This window comes from Diospyros lotus, chromosome 14 (assembly GCF_014633365.1).
Source record: "Diospyros lotus cultivar Yz01 chromosome 14, ASM1463336v1, whole genome shotgun sequence".
Lineage (NCBI taxonomy): Eukaryota > Viridiplantae > Streptophyta > Magnoliopsida > Ericales > Ebenaceae > Diospyros > Diospyros lotus.
The window spans coordinates 9,570,600-9,596,986 of record NC_068351.1 but is presented as its reverse complement, the minus strand read 5'-3'; the positions used below and the strand labels follow the sequence as shown (position 1 = coordinate 9,596,986).

Below are 26,387 nucleotides of genomic sequence, written 5' to 3'. Positions count from 1 at the left end.
AAATAAACTAACATTTGATGAAATGGTTGGTATATACAAATAAAAAAAGTGATGTTTTTTGCTGTTTTTGGAAGCATAATTCATGCACTAGCATAAAGCTAGTTGAGTCACCCATGGTGGTACCATTTATGGGTTATTTAAATGAATTAACAGTTGAGGGAAAACAGTATTTAAATTAAATATTCTTCTACTAGCAACTGGCTCTTATAACATATTTTATTGGTAAAATAAATTCTATGTTAGCTTCGCTATATAACTAAACCAAGAACATGAAAATATTTATGTATTGGATTGAACTCAGATATTTACTTGCTCTGATAAGATAATATTTTCTGTCCACCGATACAAACAAGGTAGATTGACGTTTAAACATTAAGAAAGATGGGATTGAGATCAACATGCAAACAGTTGGAAAATTAGAATATTTTTCAGTTCCGATTTAAAAAATCCTACTCGCTCAAATGGACCAGCAAAATTGAAATATAATGGGGCGACCTCTCAGTGACGTAACAATATGCAACATCCAGTAGGGCAGCTGCCAAATTTGTGTTAACAGTTGCAACATTGCAATCTCTGAAAATCATACACCTGCAAAAATTGCATTAATCCAACACAGCCTTTATAAATACAAACTCCTTTGATTAAAATAAATGTACGTAAGACAAATATACAATGCACACATAAAACTGCAAGCACATCCTTGTCTGAAGCTTCAAACAGAAAACCAGAAATATTCTTTATCCCATAAAACCAATCAAAAGCATCAGCTAGTCAAAACATCAATTGGAAGAAAAAGATGAATGAAAACATCAATTGGAGAACCTATCAAAACTACGAAAAAAGCATGCATGAGAGAGAAATAAAAACAACCTATCCATCATAAAGCATCGGTATTTCTATAACAGACTTTACCTGTCTTTAGACTGATACTCTTCCAGTCTGCTTCTAGTGCTCCAAGCAAATCACTGGAAGGTATTTTTTCGGCCTTGTTCACTAACAGCATCTACAAGTATACGTGATCATTTATTATTTTCAGTAAAGACGGTAAATATGAATCAAATCAAAGTTCTTACATTAGTATATAGCACTTTCTCCTTCAAAATGCAAGAAAAACCGTACTTCAAAAGGCCAAAGGCAACCTTTCCCCATTGAAATTTAATGAAGAGCAGATGTATTTCATGTGATACCGCATCAATATGCTTTGTCGAGAACAAAAATCACGATGATAAGAAGTAATTTGATTAAGGGACAAACAACTGAAAAAGATAGCATGAAATACCTTGACTAGGGAAGAACATGTGAACGAAATATAAGAGGATAGGTACAGCAAAAGCCACTGCTCCAACACTGCAAAACGGGACTTATTAAAATCTTGTAATACAATCAATGTCCATGGACACCTCTCATACAGAAATAAAAAATCATTTGCTGAAAAATGTGCAGGTCTCAGCACAATGTAATTTACAGTTTAACCAGTTTAATCTCTTTTTTTTTTTTTTTTTTGGGGGGGGGGGAGGTGAACGCAATGACCCAACTAGCCAAGCGAAAACATAAAAACATACTAAATACTAAAGAACAATGTAAGAGATTTACCACAGACAGCAATGGTCCCTGTTTGAACTTGTTATGAAATGAAAATGAGATTGGCTTTGTATTTTCTCCAGGCCCTCTAATGAAGCCACTGCAATAATACCACAAAGAAAATAGATTAAAGACAAGTTAAAGGCATCATTCAATTATTTATCAAAAGACCTATGAAACTAAAAAAATTGTGAAAATCAGTATCTGCATGAATATAAAAATTAAGAAAATAGATTTGGTGGGCAATTTTCAGATGTGTTAGTTAAAGCTGCCCCAGCAATAGGATCAAACTTATTTAAGTGACAAACAATTTGAAAAATACCGCTGTTAGTTACTATGGTGAGAAAATAGACTCACATTAAAGAGACAGAAATCAGGCGAGTTCTTCGAACATCATAAATGGCAATCAGGCCCTTGTACAATTCGTCCCCATCTTTCCATGACAAAGCCAACCTCTCACCTGAACCATCCCATGCTATCTTCTCAATGCCTCGACTGCATAAATAACAAGAAATTACAATTATAATGACAAAGCCCCTTCATATGATCCATGCCTGTGGCAATCTGAATAAAGATAACAAACATAGCTCCCTGCAAGAAATTGCTGACTTGCTGTTCTATATAATGGATTTACCCACGCACAAGACTAGTTATAGCATGTCAAACAAAACTGCCCCAACATCTGCACATTCAGATTCTTTCTGGAGCAAGACGAAGTTGTCTCATCCAATGATATAACAATTAAGTGCACTGCCATCAAAATGGAAGTCCTAACATTCACTATCTCTTAGCCCTAACAAATGAATGGGTGGAAACACTAGATCTAGTATCCAATGGGTCACTTATTAAAAAGCAGATTTTGGAGATGTTCATCAATCTTGTGGCTGGCATTAATGGAAGAAGGGCAAAATTGCTAAGCGGGTTGCTGAATAATCACAAGCGTAGATAGTAATAGATGTAGGGGTGCCTCAATGGAAAGAAAGATGGTAATAAAATGCCCGACTATAAGTAACAAGCAGGCACCTCAGTGTTTCATCTGTCCAGAGCGACTCCTTGAAATGATATACAGGGGAGGTGTGTTAGAGGATGAAAAGGGACCAACTATGGAACCAAGCCATTTTATTACAGAGCGATCATAGAATAGGATGCTGAGACACTAGAGGAAATAAGGAGAATGAGACCTGAATAGATTTTCAAAATAAAAGCAGCATTGCTAAAAACTCTTATTAAGCCATGTTGTCTGGCTTGGATTTTTTGCAGCAACGAAGTCCCAGTATGTTCTAGATATTACCCTTGATCACCAAATAGGCCCTATCTGATTCCTCATCATTTTCCCCTAGTAGAAAGACCCTCCTGATGGTCGTTATGCCTCACCAAGCAACAGAACAATGTCCAATGTCCTAAAAGCCACCGAGAATGAAACTACAGTTGAATCATTGCATGTTCCCTTTGCAGCAAAAAGAACCACCATTATAGGAACTGAAGGACAAGATGGCTTCCAGTCACCCTCCATGGTTTTGACAGAAAGTAAAACTTCAAGTCACTCAATACTTGCAGAGATGAACTGGTAACTCAGAATCACATAATTGAGGCAAAAGATTTTGCATATTCTGCACAGATAAGATAATCTCCACAAGCCCCTCCTAAAAGGGTCCATCCTCCATACCATACCCAGTAAAAGTGAAGAATCTCTCCACCATGACCCAGCCAATCCTGAGATACCTCTAAGGGATTCCCTCCAAATTAACTTACACAAGGTGTCAGTGTGTGGGGGAACTTTCACCAAGGTGACCAATAAATTGTGTTCAAGTAATAACTGTGCAAATCTATTGGTGGCTAGATTTAAGGGTTTCATCAAGATACTTGAGCCTATAATGGTGGTATGGCAGCATATATTACAGGGGCAGGATGGCCATTCCCTGTCCTCATCCCAATCTAATCAGGGATTCTCTGTGGAACCCCAAATTTAACTCTATCCTTCTAAAACTTCCAACCAACCTGTGCCAGTAGGTTTGAGTTGTGTGGGGAACCCACCAACTAAAGTTGTATTTCCCCATCCCATCTATTGTCAGCAGCCGAACACTAATCCCCAGATGGCTCCAGCATATATTACAGGGGCAGGATGGCCCTCCCCTGTCCTCATCCTAATCTAATGAGGGATTCTCTGTGGAATCCCAAACCTAACTCTATCCTTCTAAAACTTCCAACCAACCTGCGCCAATAGGTTTGAGTTGTGTGGGGAACCCACCAACTAAGGTTTTATTTCCCCATCTATCCTCAGCAGCCTATCACTAATCCCCAGACAGCTCTGGTAACTCTCTTAAACTCTCCATAATGATGTGAGCAAAATAACAAGGTAAATACTCACTTCTTAAGATCGTATGAGCAAATCTACCAAAAAAATAGTAATATGATGACTCCAAAAAAGTCCAAGAGAAAGAAACCAAATAATATCACATAGAAAATAAAGATTAAGTTAGATAATAACTTGCCAAGCACAAGGGGCTAATTGGATTTGCCAATATGTATGAACGCCAAGCCTTCCAACATGCTAGAATTTTCTCATTGACCAAGGTCTACTTTAAGAGTGAAGTCCAAAATTTTGAAGCATTGAAAACAATAAAAAAGATTAAAAAATTAAAAATAAATATAGTTCCACCTGTGAGTCAAGGATTGTATCTCTGGTAAATCAACTGGTAAAAGGTGTGCATCTGAGAAAATCAACAGGCATAAAGAAATGAATCAGAAAACTTGAGAGGCTACTTCAGTAAATTGAGTGAATAACCATGTGCACTCAGCTCAAAGTTCAAAGCACAGAATAACATTGCAGTACCAAAGAACAGTTAAAGAATTTTTTTTTTTGGGGAGGTGGGGACAGGGCAGGTTTCTTTCATTCAGGGGCATTTTTTTATGTCCACTTATTTATGTCATACTACTTAAGTGATGACTTCAATCATATAGTACATGTCTGCATGGGCATGGGCATGGGCATGAGAGACATAGAGAGAGAGAAAGAGCCTCCACATTTTACAAATGGCAGACTTTTGATCAGAACATCCCAGAATGAAAATAGGATAATAAACTTCTCAAGCCATATATTCTCCGCCCATTTTCTAATTCAATTACTTTATATAATGAATTGCAACAATCTCTCTAATTTATAGCTATATAATCTTTTCCAAACACGCACAATTTTGAATAGCAAGAAGAACTGTCACAAAAAACAAGAAATTTGCTCACATACCTAGTGATGGAGGCTTTGATGCAAAATGAATAGAACCCAATGTCGAAGATTCAGAAAAAGCAAGAAGTATCATATGCCCATCAGGATCCCATGCGGCTCCCTGATAACAAATAATATTGTCACCCAAAACAACTAAAAGACCTCATCAATAGTATGATTCTCAGATACTACTAAATCCATCAGTAAAAGGGACAGAAGCACTAAGAATAATAAAGCATTAACAATCATAGAAAAACAAATGTAATTTCTGCAACAATAAGGATTTAAAACTCCAACAACTCAGATAAATATTTGTTGTACAAAATAGAACAAACACAAATGTGAAGTGGAATAAACCATAGGCCTCCTTTTGATTGTAATTAATTGTACATGGGTGGAAAGGTACCCTTGGTACCTTTTTCATACAATTACTCACTTATCAAGGAAAAGCATAGAGTTCAAACAAAACATTTTGGCAACAGACTTGGAGCACATGAGTTCCAAGTTCCCAAAGTTATAGTCACTAGGTTAAGCAAAACATGGTAGGCTTTACTAGTTTAACCTTCCAAACTACATAATAGGAATGATATTGAACTACTAATTAATGCTTAGAAGTTTCTGAATGGCAACAAGTGTTAGGTGACAACTACAATGACAAAGAACTGCAATGAAACCTATTACACTCATCCTGTAACCAACTTCCTGGCGATGATTCTGCTGAAGTGAGATGATGACAAATGTTGACTACAGCTAGTTGGACAACCGTTTCAGTAACAGAAGCAGCTGCTCTGTAGTGGTTGGTTGTGTATGCAAGACAGTCTGCCATGACAATGCTGTATTGAAGAGGGTCTTCTTTTTTTTTTTTTTTTAAACTTTTTTTGACATTCATGTAGCCAACCACATATAGTGGAATAAAGGCTTGGTATGTTTTTTTTTTTTTTTTTGGCTACCATTTCTGTTTCATGGTGTTCTGTGGTCATCGTGCCAGATTTGAAAGAGTTAATGGCATAAGATACATCTTAAGTAGAGATGGCAAAATGGGCCCGGCCCGGGACTGGGCTAGGGCCAGCATTTTGCTGGCCCATTTAAGGCCGGGCCGATTTGGCCCGGCCAGCTTGGCCCGCTAATCGGCCAAACCCCCCCCCCCCCAACCTCGCCTCTCGCCCTCGCCCTCTGTCGCCCTCACCCTCGTCTCGCCCTCGCCCGCGCCCCTCTCGCCCTCGCCCTCGCCCTCGCCTTCACCCCTCACTCTCGCCGTTGCCCTTGTCTCGCGCTCGCTCGCCCTCTGTCTCGCCGTCGCTGTCGCCCTCGCCCGCGCCCCTCGCTCTCGCCCTCGCCCCCGCCCCTCGCTCTCGCCCTCGCCCTCGCCCTCGCCCTCGCCCTCGCCCGCGCCCCGTTTGGCCCGTCGGGCCCGTGTAGGGCCGGGCTAGGGCCAGCAATCTGCTGGCCCGTTTTTAAGGGGGCCGATTTGGCCCGGCCCGCTTGGCCCGCGGGCCACTTGGTGGCGGGCCGGGCCGACCCGACCCGTTTGCCATCTCTAATCTTAAGGCCTTGTTAGAGAAGACTGATGTTTGCATTTGATAGTAGCAAGATTAATGTGCAGTGACAACGCCACTGGTGATCGACTGTGAATATCTGGATCGAGGGTTGCAGAGAAAAGGATGGAACGAAGTTAGGCTCTATACCAAATTGGTGTAGGACAAACATAATGAGAAAATGATACAATAAATAGAAAAAAAGGAATTAAGAGTGACGGTGCAATGACCCCTTTTTTTTTTTTTGCTAGAAAAAAAATCTAAGTGAAAATTAAAGGTCTCAACCCCTTACTTCCGGTAGCTAATTGATTAATTAAGGGTGGTAATCGAGCAATGGGTCCTCACAGACCAAGATTTAATAGAAAAAAAAATAAAAGAAAAGGAAAACTCTGGGAGGAAGGTAGAGAGGTAGTAGACAAGGGAGAAATTAAGAGGCAAAATTTTAATTATTTTGCATTCCATTCAATTATCCAACAACTACATAAAATCTTTACATTAATGAGAAATTTATATATTAACTTGACATCATAAGCTAGGATCAAAATTAAAGTAGGGAAGAAGATCAAAGCTAATATGCATAATCCATTACAGGTTCCTAAATATATTAAATTCTAAAATAACTAGAACTTCTAAAAGCCACAAGAGGTTACCGCATAAGTTAAGCCCTTGCTTAGGAAGCCAAGGAGTAACTTAGTCTGGTCATTTAGATGGACCAATAAAGCACTAGTGAATCAGACTTGTACTTCAAACATTAATAACAGAAAAACCAAAAGGGCTAGAAGTTTTTTGGAAAAAAAAAAAAGAAAAGAAACTCACTTGAGTTTATTCATCATACTATATATGTGACAAAGAAACACTGCTTGATCTGTTAAAGCAATACAAACCTTAAAAATGTCAAAACTAAGCCTAATTGAATAAGATCACTATCAGACTTGCCAAGAGAAATTTCATGCTAATTGATGACTTCTCATAGGATTCTCATAATCTCGTCACTAAGATGTTACTTGGGAAAAAAAACAGCAAAGAAGAAATAAAGAAAGAACATTGTTATCCTCTTACTAACCGTGACAAGGCCACTCGTTGATGACCATGGCTCTGATGTCCATGTGTTTGTCTCCCAGAGATAAAATGTCCCATCACTGTAAAAGAGGATGGTTATCACTTAGATATAGGATCAAGGTTAATTGCATACATATAAAATGTGTTGTGAAAGTAAATCACAGTACATCTTGGCAGAAAAAAGATAATCCCCAGTTGGTGACCACTTTAGCATTGATATGCCAGATAATCCCCGTCGAATGGGGGTGCCTAGCCCTGTTAATTACATGAATTCAGATAAGCAAATTAGAAACAAGAAAACAGCACCTGAAAACACAGAAATTGCATATAAATTTTGGCATCTGTGACTTGATCCAATTAGAAAACAAATAACAGGTCTGCAAACAGGAACATATTCTAAGGCTCAATTGAATGCTGGCACTGAAACACTACAGCACTGAACCTGGAGATTTGTAATGCTTTGTTGTTATTATTGATGGAAAATTCAGAACAAAGAGAATATAATTGGGAAAGGCTTACAATTGAGCAGGAAGACAAGGAGAAGCAGATCACTTATTAACATGGAGATGCCATTTGAAGCACAAAAGTAAAGATGAATGAGGCCAAGACTATGAAGGTGCATTACATGCGTGTACAGTGGCAGGGATGACCATATTGTTCAGTGTGTGGAGATATGCATTTGCCTGCCTGAACAATCAAAAGGCTTAATTAATCAAATTCATGGTTTGTTGCACCGTGTTGAGTAAAGTTTAGCAAGCAATAATCAGATAGATGGGCTGTTCAGGAGCAGCCGGTGATTGTTGGTGTAAGGCTGAATCATACTCTCATAGTAATCAAGAGGCACTATGCGAACATTCGACCTCATGTTGATTTTGTACCTGATGAGATCTATAATGTTGAGATATATTCTTCCTTAGTGTCATTGTTTCCATGAATTTGTAAAGCTCCACAGCAAGCCAACTTTCAGATATGTAAAATTACTAGTATATGAATTGCCACAACAAAAGCCCACAGAAAAAAGGAGAGTGGAGAAGGGATGAAAAACAGAATGGTTATACTGAAGAGAAAGTTATACTAAGATGCTACTCACGAAGTCTGAAGTATAAACCCTTTGTTGTGGAAATGCACAATGTATAGAGCATGGCTACCCATTCCTCTCCTAAGATATGGTTTCCGGAAAAGATAAGGATAATCCCAACATAAACTGGTTTGGATTATTTAATAATATGAATTGTCTAAAACTTAACCAAATAGGATTGAAGCAAGAACTCCCTAGCCAGGTCAATTTGGCTGCCAACAACTGAACTATTTGTTCAGCTGACGTCCATGGTGAAACCCATCTCAAGCCTTTGAGTCACATAACCTTACAATTCCCAATTGGTGTGTCCTGAGGTGTTTGGTATACATGTTTTCAAGGGTAGGTTTATCCTACTCATCTTTGTATTCCGAAGCAGAGTTGTTCAACTGCCAAACAAAGTAAGACACTAACCAGGCTTCTTGGTTTCCCAAAATCCAGTTCAGATAACCCTGAACCCATGCATGCCGTTTCGTGGCCATAGTAAATATCCCAATTCAAGGATGCATGTTTGGAGTTGTCAACTCAACACATAATTTTCAGCGCAACTAGCAATCAAGTGCCTACAAACAAAAAACATACTTCTCAATATAAAATTTTAAAATCATTAAACCCCAATCTCTTCATGCGCTTTCTGAAAAGAGATTTGAATTTTTTTGTCTTACATATTTTTTTTGTTGAAAGGAGTCCAAATTTCTTATATACAAGTTACTAAAGACATGTATCACAAAACAAAAATGTGTGCTAGAACATGTGGAGGAGATACTAAAACTTTTTCAATTACAATTGGATATTCCATCAAGAATCTGCTCTGAGCCCTTTCTCTTTACCCTTGTGATGAATGAAATCACCAAAAAAATCACCCTTATCTCTTTGCCCTACTAATGGATAAACTCACTAAACACATCAAAGAAAAGATTCTTTCAGGTATGTTATTTGCAGATCGCATTACCTTGCTGCATGAGACAAAAAGAAGACATGAATACCAAGCTCAAGATATAAAGGGACAATTTAGAATCTAAAGGCTTTAAGTTGACCAAATAGAAAATCAAATATATAGAATGTCAATTTAGTAAAAATACAAGTATGGATTATATTATTTTGAGCATTGAAGATCAAGTCATTTTCCAAGAAAAGATTGGTCCAAATATTTTGGATTAATCATCCAAAAATATGGAGAAATCATAAAGAATGTATCATAAGATTAAGGCAGGATGGTTAAAATTGAGAAGTGCATCTAGCATGCTATGCAATAGTAAAATCCCATCATAGCTAGAAAGAAAATTTTATTGAAAAGCTATAAGATCAGTTTTGTTATATTGTATAGAAAGCTAGGAAATAAAGCACCAATATATGCAAAATATGAGCATAAAAAAGATGAGGATGTTACAATGGATATGCAGCCATACAAAAAATGATAAAAATTAAAAAAATATACTTAAGTCATAAGAACAAAGTGACTTCTATTGAAGATATGACGTGTGAAACATGGTTAAGATAGTTTGGTCTCGTGAAAAGAAGACCAATAAATGCTCTTCTAAGAAGAATGATAACACATAATAAAATAAACTTTTAACAAAAGAGGTGGGGCAAGACTAAGAGAAACATGGTGGGTAACCCTTAGATATGAAATGCGTTAGAAAAACCTAATAGAAGATATGGCCATAGCTAGAGATGATAGACGAGTAGTCTACCCCATCTAGTAGGATTAATGATTTGTTATTTCTGTTTATATATTTTAGGGCAAATGAAAATATCCTTTGGAAAAAGATGTCCTAATATTTGGTGTGCGCGTGTTGGAGAATCTCAAATTAGTGGGATTGACAGCAGTATTTTTAGTATTTATCTTCTGGTTCTCTTTTCCTATTGTATTCAATTTACAGCTTAGTATTTATTTCCAATTTTCCTTACAGTCAACATTCTAGATTAGGAAATGTATCCTGTAGATATTACAACATCTGTTGGGTTTTTGCATGGAGTTTTCTGTCTAGAAGATGAAGATAACAGAACCTGTTAGAGGAATGAGTGCTGCTGGTTTTGTCTAAGTTAGATTAGTTAATTTAGATGTTATATTTTGAGAGATATTTTAGTCTTTGTATAGGCAAAATAGTTGGTCTTGTAATTACCACCCCTATAGTTTATAAATAGGAGGCGAGGGCTGGAAGTCGAACATAACATTTTTCATTCACTCAAATTCTGTCTCTGAATACAAGTGAGACTGCCGAGAGGGAGAAAAGGCTTTAAGTGTTGGAGAGTCTTTGTAATCTCTAGAGGAATAGGCGGTGAACTTGTGTGATAGAGAGTTGAGGGTTTCTTGTAATCTGTTTCAAGGTTTCTAGTGGATTTGCTCTTGGGATTTGTTGCTGGATGTAGGACTGATCTTTGATCAGTTCGAACTAGGATAACTTCTTGTGCCTGCTATTTGGTTTGAAGTTTCTTACTTAATCTCTTTTACTGTTCTTGCATTTTCAGTTTTACATTTTCTGTTGTGGTTGTTTTCTCGGGTGAGGGTGTGAGAATTGGCAAGAACGATCCTATTGTGCACCTAATTTCTAACAACATCCTAGAATAGGAAACCAATTCTATATATTCTATAGCATCCTAGATTTGGCAATGTCTCATGTATATATTTCTTAGAGAATAATGAAATCGTGTGAAAGTTATTCACCTCCAAAGCTTATCTTGTTCAACATGTATGCATAATAATTTGTGATGACAAGAAAAAAAAAAGAAGTTATCGTTTTCATATATGCATAAAAAAGTAAATATTTTACTTGTTGACATTGTCATTACTATGTTAGTGGGCTCATATCACGTGTCATGTGGTGTCTACACATTGTGTCCATCTATAAAAGGTTGTTTCCTTGTCCTAGTCTCACAATGTCAAGTCAAGGAGAAGAACCATGGAACTAAATCAATGTTTGCCCTTCAATCATTACAATGTCTCTTGTATATATCATGGATAAGTTCCTTAAACCAAAGTTCCCTAAAGTTTTGAGTATGGAGACTATTGATCATTGTAGGTCACATAAAATTATATGAATAATTCTCCAACGTTTGGAAAATAAGCCAAAGCCCAATCAACAAAAAACCTAATCAAAGTATGTGGACCTAGTTAAAATTCAAACAAAGCAATTACTGGCCATCATCTCAAGGTCTCTTGTAGAAGCGCTACACTACAATCATCAAAGAATTTGGCTTTAATTGAGTTTGGCATCTTATGTGACAATAAATTTTCATTAAGGCTAAAAGGAAAATGTTATAGCACGACCAACTTTGTTCCATGGCATGACATGTTGGGCTAATAGGGTTGTAAATAAGTTGAGCCGCTACTGAGCGACTTGATGTTCGGCTCGACAAGAACTAGTTCGTATTCACAAGCCAGGCTTGAGCTCCAATTTGGAGCTCAACTCATAAACGAGTCAAGCTTAAGCAAGGCAAAGCTCAACTCGATTAAGCTCGCAAACAAAGCTCATGAACTGGCTCGCAAAATAAATATTTTTTTATTATTATTTTATGACGCAGCGTGAAACGTGTGTGTGAAGAAAACACACCAAAATAAACCCTTGAAAGAGCAAACTTCAATGGCCGAAGCTTGGCTTTCAAGAAGATGCAAAAACAAGACTGTTTTGCTAAGAAAACCCAAATAGGTTGCTGAAATTTGATTAAGAAAAACTTGATTACAAATTCTAGATCCTAGACATATTTATAGTATTTGGCTAATCCAAATCCATCTAATATTTGGAAAACAAAATCCAACTAGAATCCTAATAGAAATAAATCCTAATCCAACATGAAATTGAATCCTAAATCAAGTAGAATTCTAAAACTTAAGAAGTATTAAAATATTGTTCTGGCGTGGTCGGGTTGGCTTTGGGCTGGGTCTTGATTGGTGACTGCATCATTCACCTCCACTTGAGAAGAATTCGTCATCAAATTATGATCTGGGTATGACAACTCAACGTCTGGCAAATACAAAGAAAGATCAGCAACATTGAATGTTTTGGAAATACCCATATGATTTGGCAAATCCACAACATAAGCATTATCATTGATCTTCTTTGTAATCTTGTAAGGACCATACTTCTTTGGCTTGAGCTTGTTCTGTTGTCCTGTAGGAATCCGTTCCTTCTTCAAGAATATCATGACTTCATCTCCAACCACAACTACCTTGTGCTTCCTATGCTTGTCAGCTGCTGTCTTGTACTTCTTATTCGCCTCGTGCAACTTTTGCTTGACATCTTCCTGAACTGCTTGAACGTGTTCAGCTAAGTCACTAGTTGCAACACTGAAACCTGGTACCTTTGGCAATTTTACCAAATCCAATGCATGATTAGGAACTTTCATGTATACGATAGAGAATGGTGATCTTCCTATTGAGCTATGCACGGCGTTGTTGTAGGCAAATTCCGCTTGAGCTATGACTAGGTCCCATTGTCTTGGCTTGTCTTTGCAAACACTGCGAATCAAATTTCCTAAGGTACGATTCACCACCTCTGTCTATTCATTAGTCTGGGGATGTGTTGTGCTACTGAAATTCAAAGATGAAACGAACATTCTCCACAAGGTAATCCAGAAGTGACTCAAAAACCTTGTATCACGATCCGAAGTAATAGTTTTAGGGACTCCATGTAGTCTAACAATCTCCTTGAAAAACAGTTTGGCTGTAGCTACTGCATCTGCCGTCTTCTTGCATGGGAGAAAGTGCGTCATCTTGGAAAACCTGTCAACCACTACAAAAACAGAATCCATACCTCGTTGGGTTCGCGGTAGACCCAACACGAAGTCCATAGACAAATCTTCCCAAATAGCATTGGGAACAGGCAATGGCATGTAGAGACCGGCGTTAGAAGAGTGCCCCTTAGCTGTTTGACATATATGACACATCGCCACAATAATAGAAACATCTCTCCTTGCTCTTGGCCAATAATACCTTCCCATAACAGCTTCAATAGTCTTGTCTCTGCCAAGATGCCCTACTAAGCCACTACCATGCAAATCCCGAATAATTTTCTCACAAAGAGATGTGCAAGGGATGCACAACTGATTTCCCTTCATGAGAAACCCATCATGCACATAGAAATCTCCTGATGGTTGCTGAGACATGCATTGTTCCCACACATGTTTGAAATCCTCGTCTGTCGCATATAATTCTTTCAAGCACTCAAACCCAACAATCTCAACACTAAGGGTCTTGATCAAATCCACACGCCTACTTAAAGCGTCTGCCACTCGATTATGCTGTCCCGACTTATGTACAGTTTTATACGAAAATTTATCAATAAAAGCAGACCATCTAGCATGCATATCACTCCTCAATTGCCTTTGGCTACTCAAGTACTTAAGAGCTTGGTGATCCGTGTAAAGAACAAATTCTTTGGCAATCAAGTAATGTTCCCATGTCTTAAGAGCCCTCACTACTGCATAAAACTCCTTATTATAAGTAGACCACTTTCTTCTGGCTTCACACAACTTCTCACTGAAAAATGCAATTGGTCTCTTCTCTTGGGACAACACAACACCTATACCCACTCCACTCGCATCACACTCAACCTCAAACAATTTGTCAAAGCTTGGCAAAGCTAAGACAGGAGCGGTACATAATTTCTTTTTTATCAAGGTGAAACTTTACTCTTGTTCTTCACCCCAATGGAACTTTCCTTTCTTTAAACACTCAGTAATTGGAGTCACAATACTACTAAAGTGTTTGATAAACCGCCTATAGAAAGTTGCTAACCCATGGAAACTTCGCACATCACTGACATTTTTAGGGGTTGGCCACTCTCTAATAGCTCGCACTTTTTCCTCATCTACCTTTACGCCCTCTTTACTTATAACAAAACTCAAGAACAACAAGCTCTCACTCATAAAAGTACACTTCTTCAAATTAGCATAAAGTTTGTTTTCCCTCAACACACTCAACACCTCTCGAATATGCCCCTCATGCTCATTAATAGACTTACTGTATATCAAAATATCATCAAAATACACCACAACGAATTTACCAATAAAAGGGTGTAATACTTGGTTCATTAGTCTCATGAAAGTGTTTGGTGCATTGGTTAGTCCAAAGGGCATGACTAACCACTCAAACAACCCATCTCTCGTCTTGAAAGCTGTCTTCCACTCATTTTCAGGTCGAATTCTGATTTGATGATAACCACTTCTAAGATCAATTTTGATAAAAATCACAACCCCATCAAGTTGATCAAGCATGTCGTCGAGCCTAGGAATTGGAAATTTGTACCCAATAGTAATTTTGTTGATGGCTCTACTGTCAACACACATCCTCCAACTCCTATCTTTCTTTGGTGTCAATAATGCTGGCACTACACATGGACTCATGCTAGTCTGAATGTGCCCTTTTCTCAACAATTCCTCTACCTGCTCACGCAAAATCTCATTCTCCCTAGAACTCATCCTGTAGTGTGGTAGGTTAGGCAAACTAGCACCAGGAACCAAGTCAATGTGGTGTTGAATATCTCTCATAGGAGGTAGCTCATTAGGCAACTCCTCAGGAACCACATCATGAAATTCCTCCAACAATCCCTGCACCTCCACTGGAATTTGATTCACCTTCAGTAGCTCACTTACACTCTCTCCCTTGATAACCAATAAGTGAACCTCTCAAGTATCCTTACACTCCCTCACAAACTCAGTGTGTTTATGTATAATGGTAAGAAAATTTCGCCCCTCCACTTTAGAAGTTTTGGTTTGATTCTTTTCCACTATGAGTAACAAAGTATAAGAGCATCTCCAATGTTGGACACCAATTTGGTGTCCAACAGTAGATTACACCAAATATTTTAACACCAATTTGGTGTTGTCTCCAATGTTAGAAACCAAATTGGTGTAAAAAAAAATCTTTAAAGAATATTCTATAAATAAGTATTTAATAAATATTAATAGTATAATATAATTAAAAATAATTAGTTATATTTTATAAAAAAAATTAAAAATTATAGTCATAATTTTTTTAAATTTTTTTCAAAATATGTTATTCTAATTAATTTTTTTACTAAATTTTTAATTAATTATTTTCACATAACTTTTATCAAATTAATTGTTTATCCACCTAATTATTTATCCATCTCATTTTTCAACTAATATTTTAAATCAAATAAACTATTTTTCCCATAAATATTTTTTTCACTAAATATTTCAATTAATTTTCTTATCTTCTTTAATCCACATATTTTTTTCCTATTTATTTCACAACTAACTTTACTACATAACACTAACTTTTATTTAATGTATGATAACCTACCTTTCATTAAGTTTTTTTTTTTCTAATATAAAAGACAACACACTACCATCTATTTCATCATCAACCTTCCACAAAAGTGAGGGAGAATTCATTTGGCATTCATCATCAACCTTTCATCGGTATATATATTTTATGATAATCTAATTTATATTTTTAATTATTAATCAAAATATACAAATATAATAAAAGTGATAAAGGATACAAAGGGAATAAGTTATTTTGAAGTTATACAAAGAGGGATAAAATTGGGAATAAAATGAAAAAGAAAATTTGGTGTTGGTGAATAGTGTAACACCAAATTTGGTGTTACACTATTCACTCAACACCAAATTTGATTATAGAAAATTGTGCCCAACACCATTTTAGTGTATTCATTGGAGAGACTTTCGGCGCCAATTGGCCAATTTGCAATTGGCGCTGCAATTGGTGCTCCATTGGAGCTGCTCTAACGCACACCTTCTTTCTCAAGCTGATATGTGTTCTTCCTACCCGAGTGCTTAGCATCCACATCAAATTGCCAAGGCCTCCCAAATAAAATATGGCAAGCATCCATATCAACAATATCATAATAGACTTCGTCGGAGTACTTACCAATAGAGAAAGGCACCCTGCAACGTTCATCCACATGTATGCCACCAATTTCTTTGATCCATCCAATCATGTAAGGGCTTGAATGTTTTTCAGGAGTTAACTGCATCTTTGCCACCACGTCTCTTCCTGTGATGTTCTCCTGACTTCCACTATCAATAATCAACTCAAAGATTTTTCCTTTCACCGTACACCTCGTGCGAAAAACCTTATGCCGTTGAGTAGTATCTTCATTCTTTTGAGATAGCATTAACTTCCTCACTACACAGGTATATTGCCCATGTCCATAATCTTCTTCGTCATCCTCCTCATCAGGCCCGCAATATACTTCCTCTTCCTTTTCTACAATGTTAACTGTTTTCCTCCTTGGACAATCACTAGATCGATGCCCAACCTCATTGCACTTGAAACATTTTAAAAGAATAGGCTTTGCATAAGGATTAGGGGATTTTGGAAGATTAGAAGTAGTACCTCGAATGTTTCCCCCCGTTGTAGCCTTATTAGGGTTGACTGTATGGGGTGGAGTGGAGGGTTGCGCTCCTTAAACCGACTTGCCTTTATCAAAAGCTGGTTGTTTATTTTCATTCCCACTATACTGACGATAGTTGTCATTACGAGATCTCTCACTCAACATTAACTCAGTCTTTAAAGCTAAGTTCCTTACTTCTTGCACACTCAGAACCATCTGAACCCCAATTTTATCACGAATAGCAGGTTTCAATCCATTCAAGTAACAAGTTGTTTGTTGATTGTCACTTTCTGACAATTGGTTTCTCTCCGCTAATCGTAAAAACTCAGAGGTATATTCATTCACACTCTTCATTCCCTGTGTACATCTTTGATAAGCTTCAAACATATATTGTTCATAGTCAGGGGGCAAAAACCTACCTCTTAACAGTTGCTTCATTCATCTCCATGTCTAAACTGGCTGTCGGCCTTCCCTCAATCTCGTTTCTCTTAATCGCTCCCACCAAACAGATGCACCGCCCTTCAACCTGTAAGCCACTAACTTTACTTGTCGTTCATCTAGGATCTCCATGTATTCAAAAAAACGGTCAACCTCAGTGATCCAATCCAGGAACCCCTCAATATCAAGATCTCCACTAAAGGTGGGAATATCAACTTTTAGTTTATACTCATCGTTGCCCCAGTGGTTGTGCTGATGCGCATTCCTCCTAACCCCTCTACCACCAGGGTTAGCTATTGCTTGACCAAAATCATCCTCTTCATCGCTATCTTCAATCATTGGTCTTCTAGGATTAACAAGGATATGATTAATGGGTGGTCTTCCCGCTCCGGCTTGATTCACCCCATTATTCAGATTCCTGTCATCATCAACTCGTAGTAAGGTGCCCAGTTGGTTGCTATGTTGCTCCAATCGCTGCTGGATAGTACGAGTTACTTCCCGCTGTTCTTCGATTGCTCTCCAAACTGCGGACAACCCCTGATCACCGTCACGAGGCTGGTTGCTACCGTTACCTTCAAGATTGGCCATCTGATTGGTTGATTAACTGCTCTGATTCCACCTGATGCAGCGTGTAGCGCGTGTGTGAAGAAAACACACCAAAATAAACCCTTGAAAGAGCAAACTTCAATGGCCGAAACTTGGCTTTCAAGAAGACGCAAAAACAAGACTGTTTTGCTAAGAAAACCCAAATAGGTTGCTGAAATTTGATTAAGAAAAACTTGATTACAAACTCTAGATCCTAGACATATTTATAGTATTTGGCTAATCCAAATCCATCTAATATTTAGAAAACAAAATCCAATTAGAATCCTAATCCAACATGAAATAGAATCCTAAATCAAGTAGAAACATGAAATTGAATTCTAAATCAAGTAGAATTCTAAAACTTAAGAAGTATTAAAATATTGTTCCGGCGTGATCGGTCGACTTTGGGCCGGGTCTTGATTGGTGACCGCATCATTTTAATATTATTTTTTTTCAATAGAAACGGAATTTTTTTTGTCTATTCAAATTATTATTTTTTAATTGAAGATAAGTCAAAGACATATTTGTAGACGAAAGTTTTCAATCTCTAAGAAAAAATCTATCTCTAAGCTTAGTTCAGGTTTAATCCCGAATCTCCTCATTTCTTCTCCATTTATTGATTTGTTAAGCATATCTAATAGGTCATCTCAACTGCCTCCACCATCCATCCCCCTCGCTATCAACGTTGCCGCCACTATCTTTACCATTCGACGTCTCCCTCACCGTCTACGCCTCACTCTTGCCATTCTCTTCATCGACACCATCATTCTCCACCATTCTAGCTGCCTCAGCCATCTGTCTCCCTCATCATTGATGCCTTCTCCGCCATTCTCGCCACCTCTGCCATTCGTCTCCCTCTTCATCAACGCTTCCTTCTCGCAATTGTCACCACCTTCGTCGCTGCCTCCACTATCCGTGTGCACCACTACCCTATTTTCTTCTAAGTTTCTAGCAAGCTCAAGCTAGTTTAACATGACAAACAAGCTTCTGGCAAGCCAAGCTTGAGCTCAATAAATCCTTGGCAAGCTTGAGCTCAAGCTGCCCTTTTTCCTAATAAGCCAGGAGCTCAAACTCAGCTCGACTCAATTACAACCCTATTGGGCAATACATGTGAAAAATATGAGCCTAACATGAGAATATTAAAATGGAGGTGTGGCCATAAAAGAAGGATATACTTAAGAATAAGGTTAATCATAGTATGATCAAAGTGACTCCTATTGAAAATAAAATCTGGGGTCGACAAATAAGAGCATAGATGAGATGAAAATGTTAAGGAAGATGTGCAAACCTTAAATAAAAAAGAACGGCCAAAATAAGAAATGAGATCATACATAATAGGATTGAAGTGACGCCTATGGAAGATAAAATGGGGGCATCATGGTTAAGATTGTTTGAACATATGTCAAGAAGACCGTTAGCTGCACTTGTGAGATGAGTGAATGAAATAGAGGAAATTTGTGGCAAAAAGAGAGGAAGACCAAAGAAGACTTGGTAGGAAACCCTTAGACATGACATGGGATATAATGGCCTTACAAAAGATCTGACTAAAAAGATGGTTGGAAGTCTAGTATTCATATAGCCAATCCCACCTAATGGGATGAAAGCTTGATATGTTGTTATTCTTAAGATAACATGTCATGAAGTTGAAATTTTGCACAGAAAGAATAAACAGTTCATATAATGATGAAATCCCATTGATGCTTTTAACAGACAACTACAACAGCAGAATTTGCATTTTCTAAGGACTAAACCAAACACAATTTTGATGCAAAACAAAAAGGTTGGGAATCATTTCATATACCTTGCGCAACATCCCAGATGGTGAATGATGAGTTCTCATATGAACCAGATGCCAAATATGTGAAAACAGTTCAGGAAACACTCAGCTTCAACCATTCACAAAATAATGAATTGCAAGCATAAAAAATATATAAAATAGCTCATTAAGAAATGAGAATGCAACAACACTTTACACTAGATCACGGAAAAACAATATCTTTAGCTTATTTTCTGTTTGGCAAACAAATAGTATTTATCTAAACATAGACCGAGTGGGAGCAACCACGTGATATATCCTCCAACACCTTCCAAAAGAGAAAAAATTAGAAAGGGTGCAGTATATGGCAAGGGACAGTGAAGGAAACTCAAAGTAACATTATTGGCTACATATACATCTAAAAGCAAATCAGTTGATAAAAAAAGAGATTGGTGTGATGAAAAAGCTGCAACGGAAGTGATGATATCTCAAATTCAGTTACTTATTTTCCTAGCTCCAACAATATTTGAATCACAATTAATTGATAGAAATCCATGCAAATGAACATTAGTTAGGATATCTTCCATCTGGGCTCCAGGAAAGTGCACTAATTAGTTCACCATCAGGACTTCGAAGAAAATCTACTAGAGTCCAACGAGTTCCAGAGCTCCTAGAGAGGGTGCCAGAAGCAACTCCAGATCTCACAGATGCTGGGTTGCCAGGATAAGAAGCTGACCATAAGCAGATGCCACCCCTGCTCAATCCAGTAATTGAAAATGCAACCAATAAGAATCAATACAAAAATGTCGGTAAATCTACATAAAATATACCATATTGTTGAGCAAGATGTACAATCATAATGCAGCAAAGTTATCAAACTTGCCTGCCCGCTACAGAAAGTGTCCTCCCGTCATTTGGCCTCCATTCAAGGAGTTTAACATCTCTCTGAGACTCATTTGTCAAAGTGCATGGATCTTTCCCATCTGGTAGAGAAAAAAAGGTTCAATTCACCAAAATAAAATATCATTAGGCAGCATAGAAAGGAGCTTCTGAAGTGCTCTTTGACAACGCAAACACCAAAGACAAGCAAAAATACCGTTCAAAAAAAAGGTTCAATTCACCAAAATAAAATATCATTAGGCTGCATTGAAAGGAGCTTCTGAAGTGCTCCTTGACAATGCAAACACCAAAGACAAGCAAAAATACAGTTCAAAAAAATGGTTCAATTCACCAAAATAAAATATCATTAGGCTGTGTCGAAAGGAGCTTCTGAAGTGCTCTTTGACAATGCAAACCCCAAAGACAAGCAAAAATACAGTTCACATCAGTGGAAATAGGTTACAGACCTGAATCCTCGTAATCACGAATAACAACACGATTTGGACCAGCAATAAATGCTAAAATGTGCTTATGTTGATGCCAACTCACACCATGAAGATCAACCTCTGGCAACAATTTTACCTGCAAGAAACAAAACATAATGCCAGACAATCAAAATCATTTAAAATTTAAATTCACCAGCAAGGCAGCACCTTGAAATTTCCTACCACCATATGTGCAATAATGCACATTGATAATACATATACATCCACATGTATTATATGATATAAAAATAGGAGTATGGCAAATAATCGCAAAACAAATATAGCACTGCAAGTCATTGTCATGAACAAAATCAGTTATTGATTGTGAGAGAAGGTTTGTAGACTTCATTTTATTTCCCAGCAGACAGATGAACAGAGAAGCTCTCTGCTTCTCTCCATTGGGGAAAGAGAAGCTGGGAGCCTTCTCATGAGAGAGAGAGAGAGAGCTCAGCTTGGATAAATTCAAATTTACTAAAAATTAAATTTATTTTGCTAGCTTTGTCAGTTATTTTTTTTTTGGAAAAAAAAAAAAAGATATGATTAAAGATCTTACTATTTGATTCTGGGAGAAGAAACCATAGAGCTGCTGCTCAGAAACCAAAAAATTTCAACCAAACCCAAACAACTAAAACAGAAAATTGAGCACATTTCAAAAATCTAAAACTCGATAAAAAATAAAAATAAAAAATCAACCAAAGCACAGAATGACAAAAGGAAGCAAAGAGTTGAGACAAAAAGTTAAGAACACAGAAACCCAAAATAAAACAAAAAGGAACTGTTGAGAATTTCTATTAGCTTGGTTGTATAAGGTGTGCTGTATATATTAGTTGTACCTTGCACCTAGCTTAGGTAGCTTGTACATAGCAGTTACAGTGTTTTGGCATAAATACTTGTAACCCTAGCTTAATAGAATTGAATTGTTCTTTTCCCTCCAATCTCTATTATCCTCTCTTCTTTTTTCTCAATTTTGAATACAATTTTTCAATAACTATGGGCCATAGTGTGGGTTTGTGCATACACCCTTAGGACATGAATGTAATTTAATCAGAGACATCCCAACCTCCAACCCAAACCCAACCAACAAGCGTTTGTTACCTCCCCAATCAAGACAGGGCCAAGTTAAATTACCATCCCTGCTTCTTTTGTCTCATCCTTTAAAACAATATTATCTACAAATGGCATGCACCAAGCTAACTCGGATTAAATGTGTTTAGTGAATTTATCCATCTCCAAGGCAAAGTGATAAGGGTTGTTAGTGGATAATAATTAAAGTAATTTATGTTTTTAAACCTTACCATTCTAAAAGTAGTATTTTCTAAAATAAAAGCCAAACCTACATCTTTCTTTTTATCTAACATGACAAAACAACACAGTTGCACCTCTTTTATGGCCCATGCTCTATAGTGTGTCATCATCCCCCTACATCCTAAAACAAAAGCTAGAAGCCTAGAATAGCATCATGAAAACAGCACCGTAAATCCCACCAAATCAACACTGACCTTATAGCATGAACAACATTACTAATGCTATCATACCAGTCCTTTACGATCAATCAGCAACCAGGGATGGGGGGAATAAAAAAGCTTCAAAAATTCCATATAACATTCTATCAATTAATTACTTATCAGAAAAATTACATTCGTTAATCATTTCAAAATCTATTAATTTTTAGTAAAGCCATGCAGGGTACTCCTACAATTGCCAAATAGGACAATGTTCGTAACATATTAACAAACTAATCATGTTAGAAATGACAAATTAAATCAAATGCAAGCACAAAAGAGGTTCTCAAGTAATTCCCTAAAAAATATCGCATCATTGGGGACCAATAGACTCGGATCAAATAATTGAAAACTCGACTCCAATTGATTCAATTCAGCTGAAGTGGTTACTTCCATTCAAACTTGTTGGATAGTGGATACAAAGTTCTTATATAGGGGTGAGCACTCAGTTATTTCAATCAGTTCTAGAGTGATGTAGTAACCAAACTCATTAAAAAAAAACTGAACTGAACCGGAAGTAATCCAAATAATCAACTTTTGTTCAAAATAGCCATTAATAAGAAAGTTTAGTGGGAATTTAAGACATTTTAGTAAGCCCGATTATTGTGATAGACATCAGTTTATAGTGGTAGCAATTTTGTAAATGAACTAAAATTTAGTGTACTTTTGTACAATAATCATATATTTCAGTCAATTCAATTTATTTGGTTAAAAAGCAAAATACTAGTGCTAAATCAAAATGAGAACTTTTTTCTTTTGTAAACTAAAACTAAATCAAAATAAAGTTAGTTAAAAAAAGAAAAAACTGAATGAACCAAAATTAATCTGTTTCAGAAATTTGGTTTTAACCAAATAATGCCCCCCCCCCCCCCCCCCCCCCCAAATAGAGGGATTAAGACTAGATATGTTGTTGTTTGATGCTCACCCCTACTTGCAATCTAAATCACTTAGATTAATACCAAAATACCAAGCTTTTACCCCACTATGCAGGGAAATCACAGATTGAAAATAATAACAATAAATTTTGCACCTCATATACATAATTGTCTCTTTAGAAAGTAGAAGTAATCAACACAATTTTTTACCATCAAATTTCTAAGAACTAAAAAAGATCAATTTCAATATCTTGGACTGATTGTTCAAAAAGAGATATTATGGAAAATGTTACTCACAAAATTAAGGCATAATGGTTCAAGTGGAGAAGTGCGTCAAGCATTTTTTGCACTCATAAAATCCCTTTAAAGCTAAAATGAAAGCATTATAGATTGGTTATATGAGCATCATTATTATATGATTCATTAGGTTAGACAGGTAAACTCTAACATGTAAAAAATTTGAGCATACCTAAAATGAGAATGTTACTGTGGATGTGCAACCATAAGGTTGGATAACGTCTATTAAAGATAAGATTTGGGAGTCACGATTAAGATGATTTGGATATATGAAAAGAAGACATATAGAAGCACTAGTGAGATTAGAGAACGAAATGGAGGAAATTTGCAACAAAAAAGGAAGAGGAAAACCAAAGAAAACTTGGTGAAAAGTCCTTACATAAAATGAGGTATCGTGGCCTCAAAGAAAATATGGCAATAGATACAAATGAGTGGAAGTTTAGAACTCATGTAGGCGACCCCACCTAGTGTGATTAAGGCTTGTGATTGTTGTCGTCGTTGAATTTGTAAGAATTAAAGGAAGGCATGCATAGGCACCAAACTCCTAAGAATAGGTTATTTAATTTCTTATGATCTCACAAAAGTTTAACATCTTATAATTAGTTAAAACACACCCCTTTTTCAGTCAAAACAAATCCTGCGAACTCCAAGTCATTGCTATATACTTTGAGGACTTGTCAACAGCCAGATGCTGGGAGCTCAATAAGGATTTAAAGGATTGAGATTTTAATAAATTCAAAGGTGAATGAAATGCCAAACAGACAGCAGTCAATTTCATGTCTTATTATCATCAATTCATCATATTTCACCCATATAGCTTTAAGATGAAGGTCATGAGAGGATAAGCATTATTATTTGACATCAAACTCACAAAACTAACTTAAAAAGTATATAAATACCAAAGGGAAGCGGGCAGTTCAATGTGATAAGATAGTTCTGCTGCAACTTTGAAATGGATAATTGTAGAGCCCTAGAAGCTAGTATGTGAGGACTAACGAGGCTTCCAACATTTCATTAATTGCTAAACTTAAGTAATCCCAAAAGTATTCATAATATTATATTGAAGTAATAACTCACGTGGTTAGGGACGAAAAAGCGTTTTAGTGAATTGCTCAGTAGCAGATGAAGTGGTCCTGACCAGTGATTCTGCTGACCACTCTCTTCAGTTCTGTCTTGGTGATCAGTCCCCAGTTCAGCGCCGGGTGATGATAACAGATGATCCGCCTGAAAAGAAACCGGACTGAAGACAATTCCCTGCGATTACCCAGTACCGTTCAGTATTTAAAAAACAAAAATTAACAGCGTAAAGTCAACAGTATCAAAAGACAATTAAAGACGAGAAGGAAGGACTTACGAGAATTTTGGCATAAGTGCTCTTGGCCAGATCGTCGGAGAGGGTGTCGGCCGTTACTGCATTTTATATTGCGTGAATACAAAATACATATATCTCAGTATAAGCTCTAAGTTGTGATCCAGAATCAGAAGGTATTCGATTCGATTGCAACTTGTAGAAAATACACCCAGGGAGAGAGAGAGAGAGAGAGGACATACTCAAGTCTCTGTTGATCTCGCAGATGGTGACTGAGCCAGGCTGCGGAAACGACGGCATTTTCCTAATTGATCTTTGAGAGAGAGAGAGAGAGAGAGAGAAGGGGGGGGATTAGGTTTCAGGTTTCTTTTCTTCTGCTCTATAATAATTGCTATTAACAAAATTGCAATTTCCCGCCATCGCCATGCTCCCTTTCTTAGGGTTCCCCCTCCCCCTTCCCATTTTTTATTTCTTCGAAAAAATTCTTCTTTTTCTCCTCTAAATTAGAGTAACTTAATTCTTATGAAATATATATATATATATTATAGAAGACAGAACATATATTATATTTTTTAAATTAAAAATTAATATATTAAATAATAAAATAATCATCACTTCATTCACACTTATCTAATATAAGAATAGAGACAGTCACCATATCACTCCATATTTTATGAGAGATAGAATAATTATTTCGTACATCTACTGCTAACATAAATATAATAATTTTCATTCACTTTTCTCTAACTTTCAACTCTAATTTCATATATAAATAAAAAAAATTAAAATTCACTAAATTCTCTTAAAATTTATAATTCATAACATCTAATTTTTTATAATCTTATTTTTAACTAAACACTCTTTTGAAATTATTATATGGCTAGTAAAATTATATTTATTGGTCAGAAAAAAATAAACACAATATCCAAATTAATTTTAAATAATTACAAATAAATATACTATTATAAATTAATTAAAACATAAATTTATAACTTATCGTAAGTAAAGAAAAGTAAGGTTTGAAAAATGAGGAAAAAGAAAAATGAAACCATTAACACTAAACAATTCATAAAACTAAACAAAATTTTAATTATTGATTTCCAAAAAAATATAAAGACAATCAATATATAATATAAGTGAATATAATTTATTTTTAAATCACGAAAACAAATTAGTATTCAATCTATCTATGATAGTAGAAATAAAATAATCGCTTATGAATTGAATTTTTCTCAATAAATATAATTATTTTTCAATAAATACATTTTTTGATTAAATTTTTAAATACACAATTCTTTGAATTTTCTTATTTTTTTAAAAATAAATATAATATTTTATTAAATTCTTAAACTTACTTTTAATTCCAAAAAATAAATTATTTCTATTTATCTTTTAAATTAATGGTTATATTCTCACACTTTTTTATTTTTTCATCTTAAATCATTAATTGACATAACTTTTCTT

The 26,387-nt window shown here is 36.4% G+C and overlaps 1 protein-coding gene across 2 annotated transcripts; it reads right to left on the bottom strand.

Moving 5' to 3' along the window:
• Nucleotides 1-270: 270 nt before the first annotated feature.
• Nucleotides 271-25,395, bottom strand: LOC127790394 (aladin). 2 transcript variants are annotated; one of them, XM_052319897.1, is made up of 17 exons: nucleotides 25,166-25,395; nucleotides 24,969-25,024; nucleotides 24,692-24,868; nucleotides 20,923-21,037; nucleotides 20,460-20,559; nucleotides 20,157-20,330; nucleotides 19,622-19,680; nucleotides 7,566-7,653; nucleotides 7,403-7,478; nucleotides 4,826-4,925; nucleotides 4,241-4,292; nucleotides 1,939-2,076; nucleotides 1,594-1,681; nucleotides 1,280-1,347; nucleotides 1,074-1,199; nucleotides 913-1,003; nucleotides 271-588 (listed from the first exon to the last, which is right to left on the bottom strand). In XM_052319897.1, exons 1-14 carry the CDS (start codon nucleotides 25,221-25,223, stop codon nucleotides 1,285-1,287), a joined length of 1,344 nt encoding a protein of 447 aa, XP_052175857.1. In that variant the 5' UTR covers nucleotides 25,224-25,395; the 3' UTR covers nucleotides 271-588; nucleotides 913-1,003; nucleotides 1,074-1,199; nucleotides 1,280-1,284. The 2 variants fall into 2 exon arrangements, with proteins under 2 accessions (XP_052175857.1, XP_052175856.1); XM_052319896.1 differs by lacking the exon at nucleotides 1,074-1,199 and having other exon boundaries at nucleotides 25,166-25,394.
• Nucleotides 25,396-26,387: the final 992 nt, after the last annotated feature.

What these genes read in the sequence shown, in the direction of transcription:
- LOC127790394 (XM_052319897.1), bottom strand. Translation starts at nt 25,223, where the DNA reads ATGCCGTCGTTTCCGCAGCCTGGCTCAGTCACCATCTGCGAGATCAAC. An exon ending in TCGTGATTACGAGGATTCAG is followed by an intron (nt 20,560 to 20,922) that starts GTCTGTAACCTA and finishes TTTCTCTACCAG; the next exon opens with ATGGGAAAGATCCATGCACT. An exon ending in AGGGACCATTGCTGTCTGTG is followed by an intron (nt 1,348 to 1,593) that starts GTAAATCTCTTA and finishes CCCGTTTTGCAG; the next exon opens with TGTTGGAGCAGTGGCTTTTG.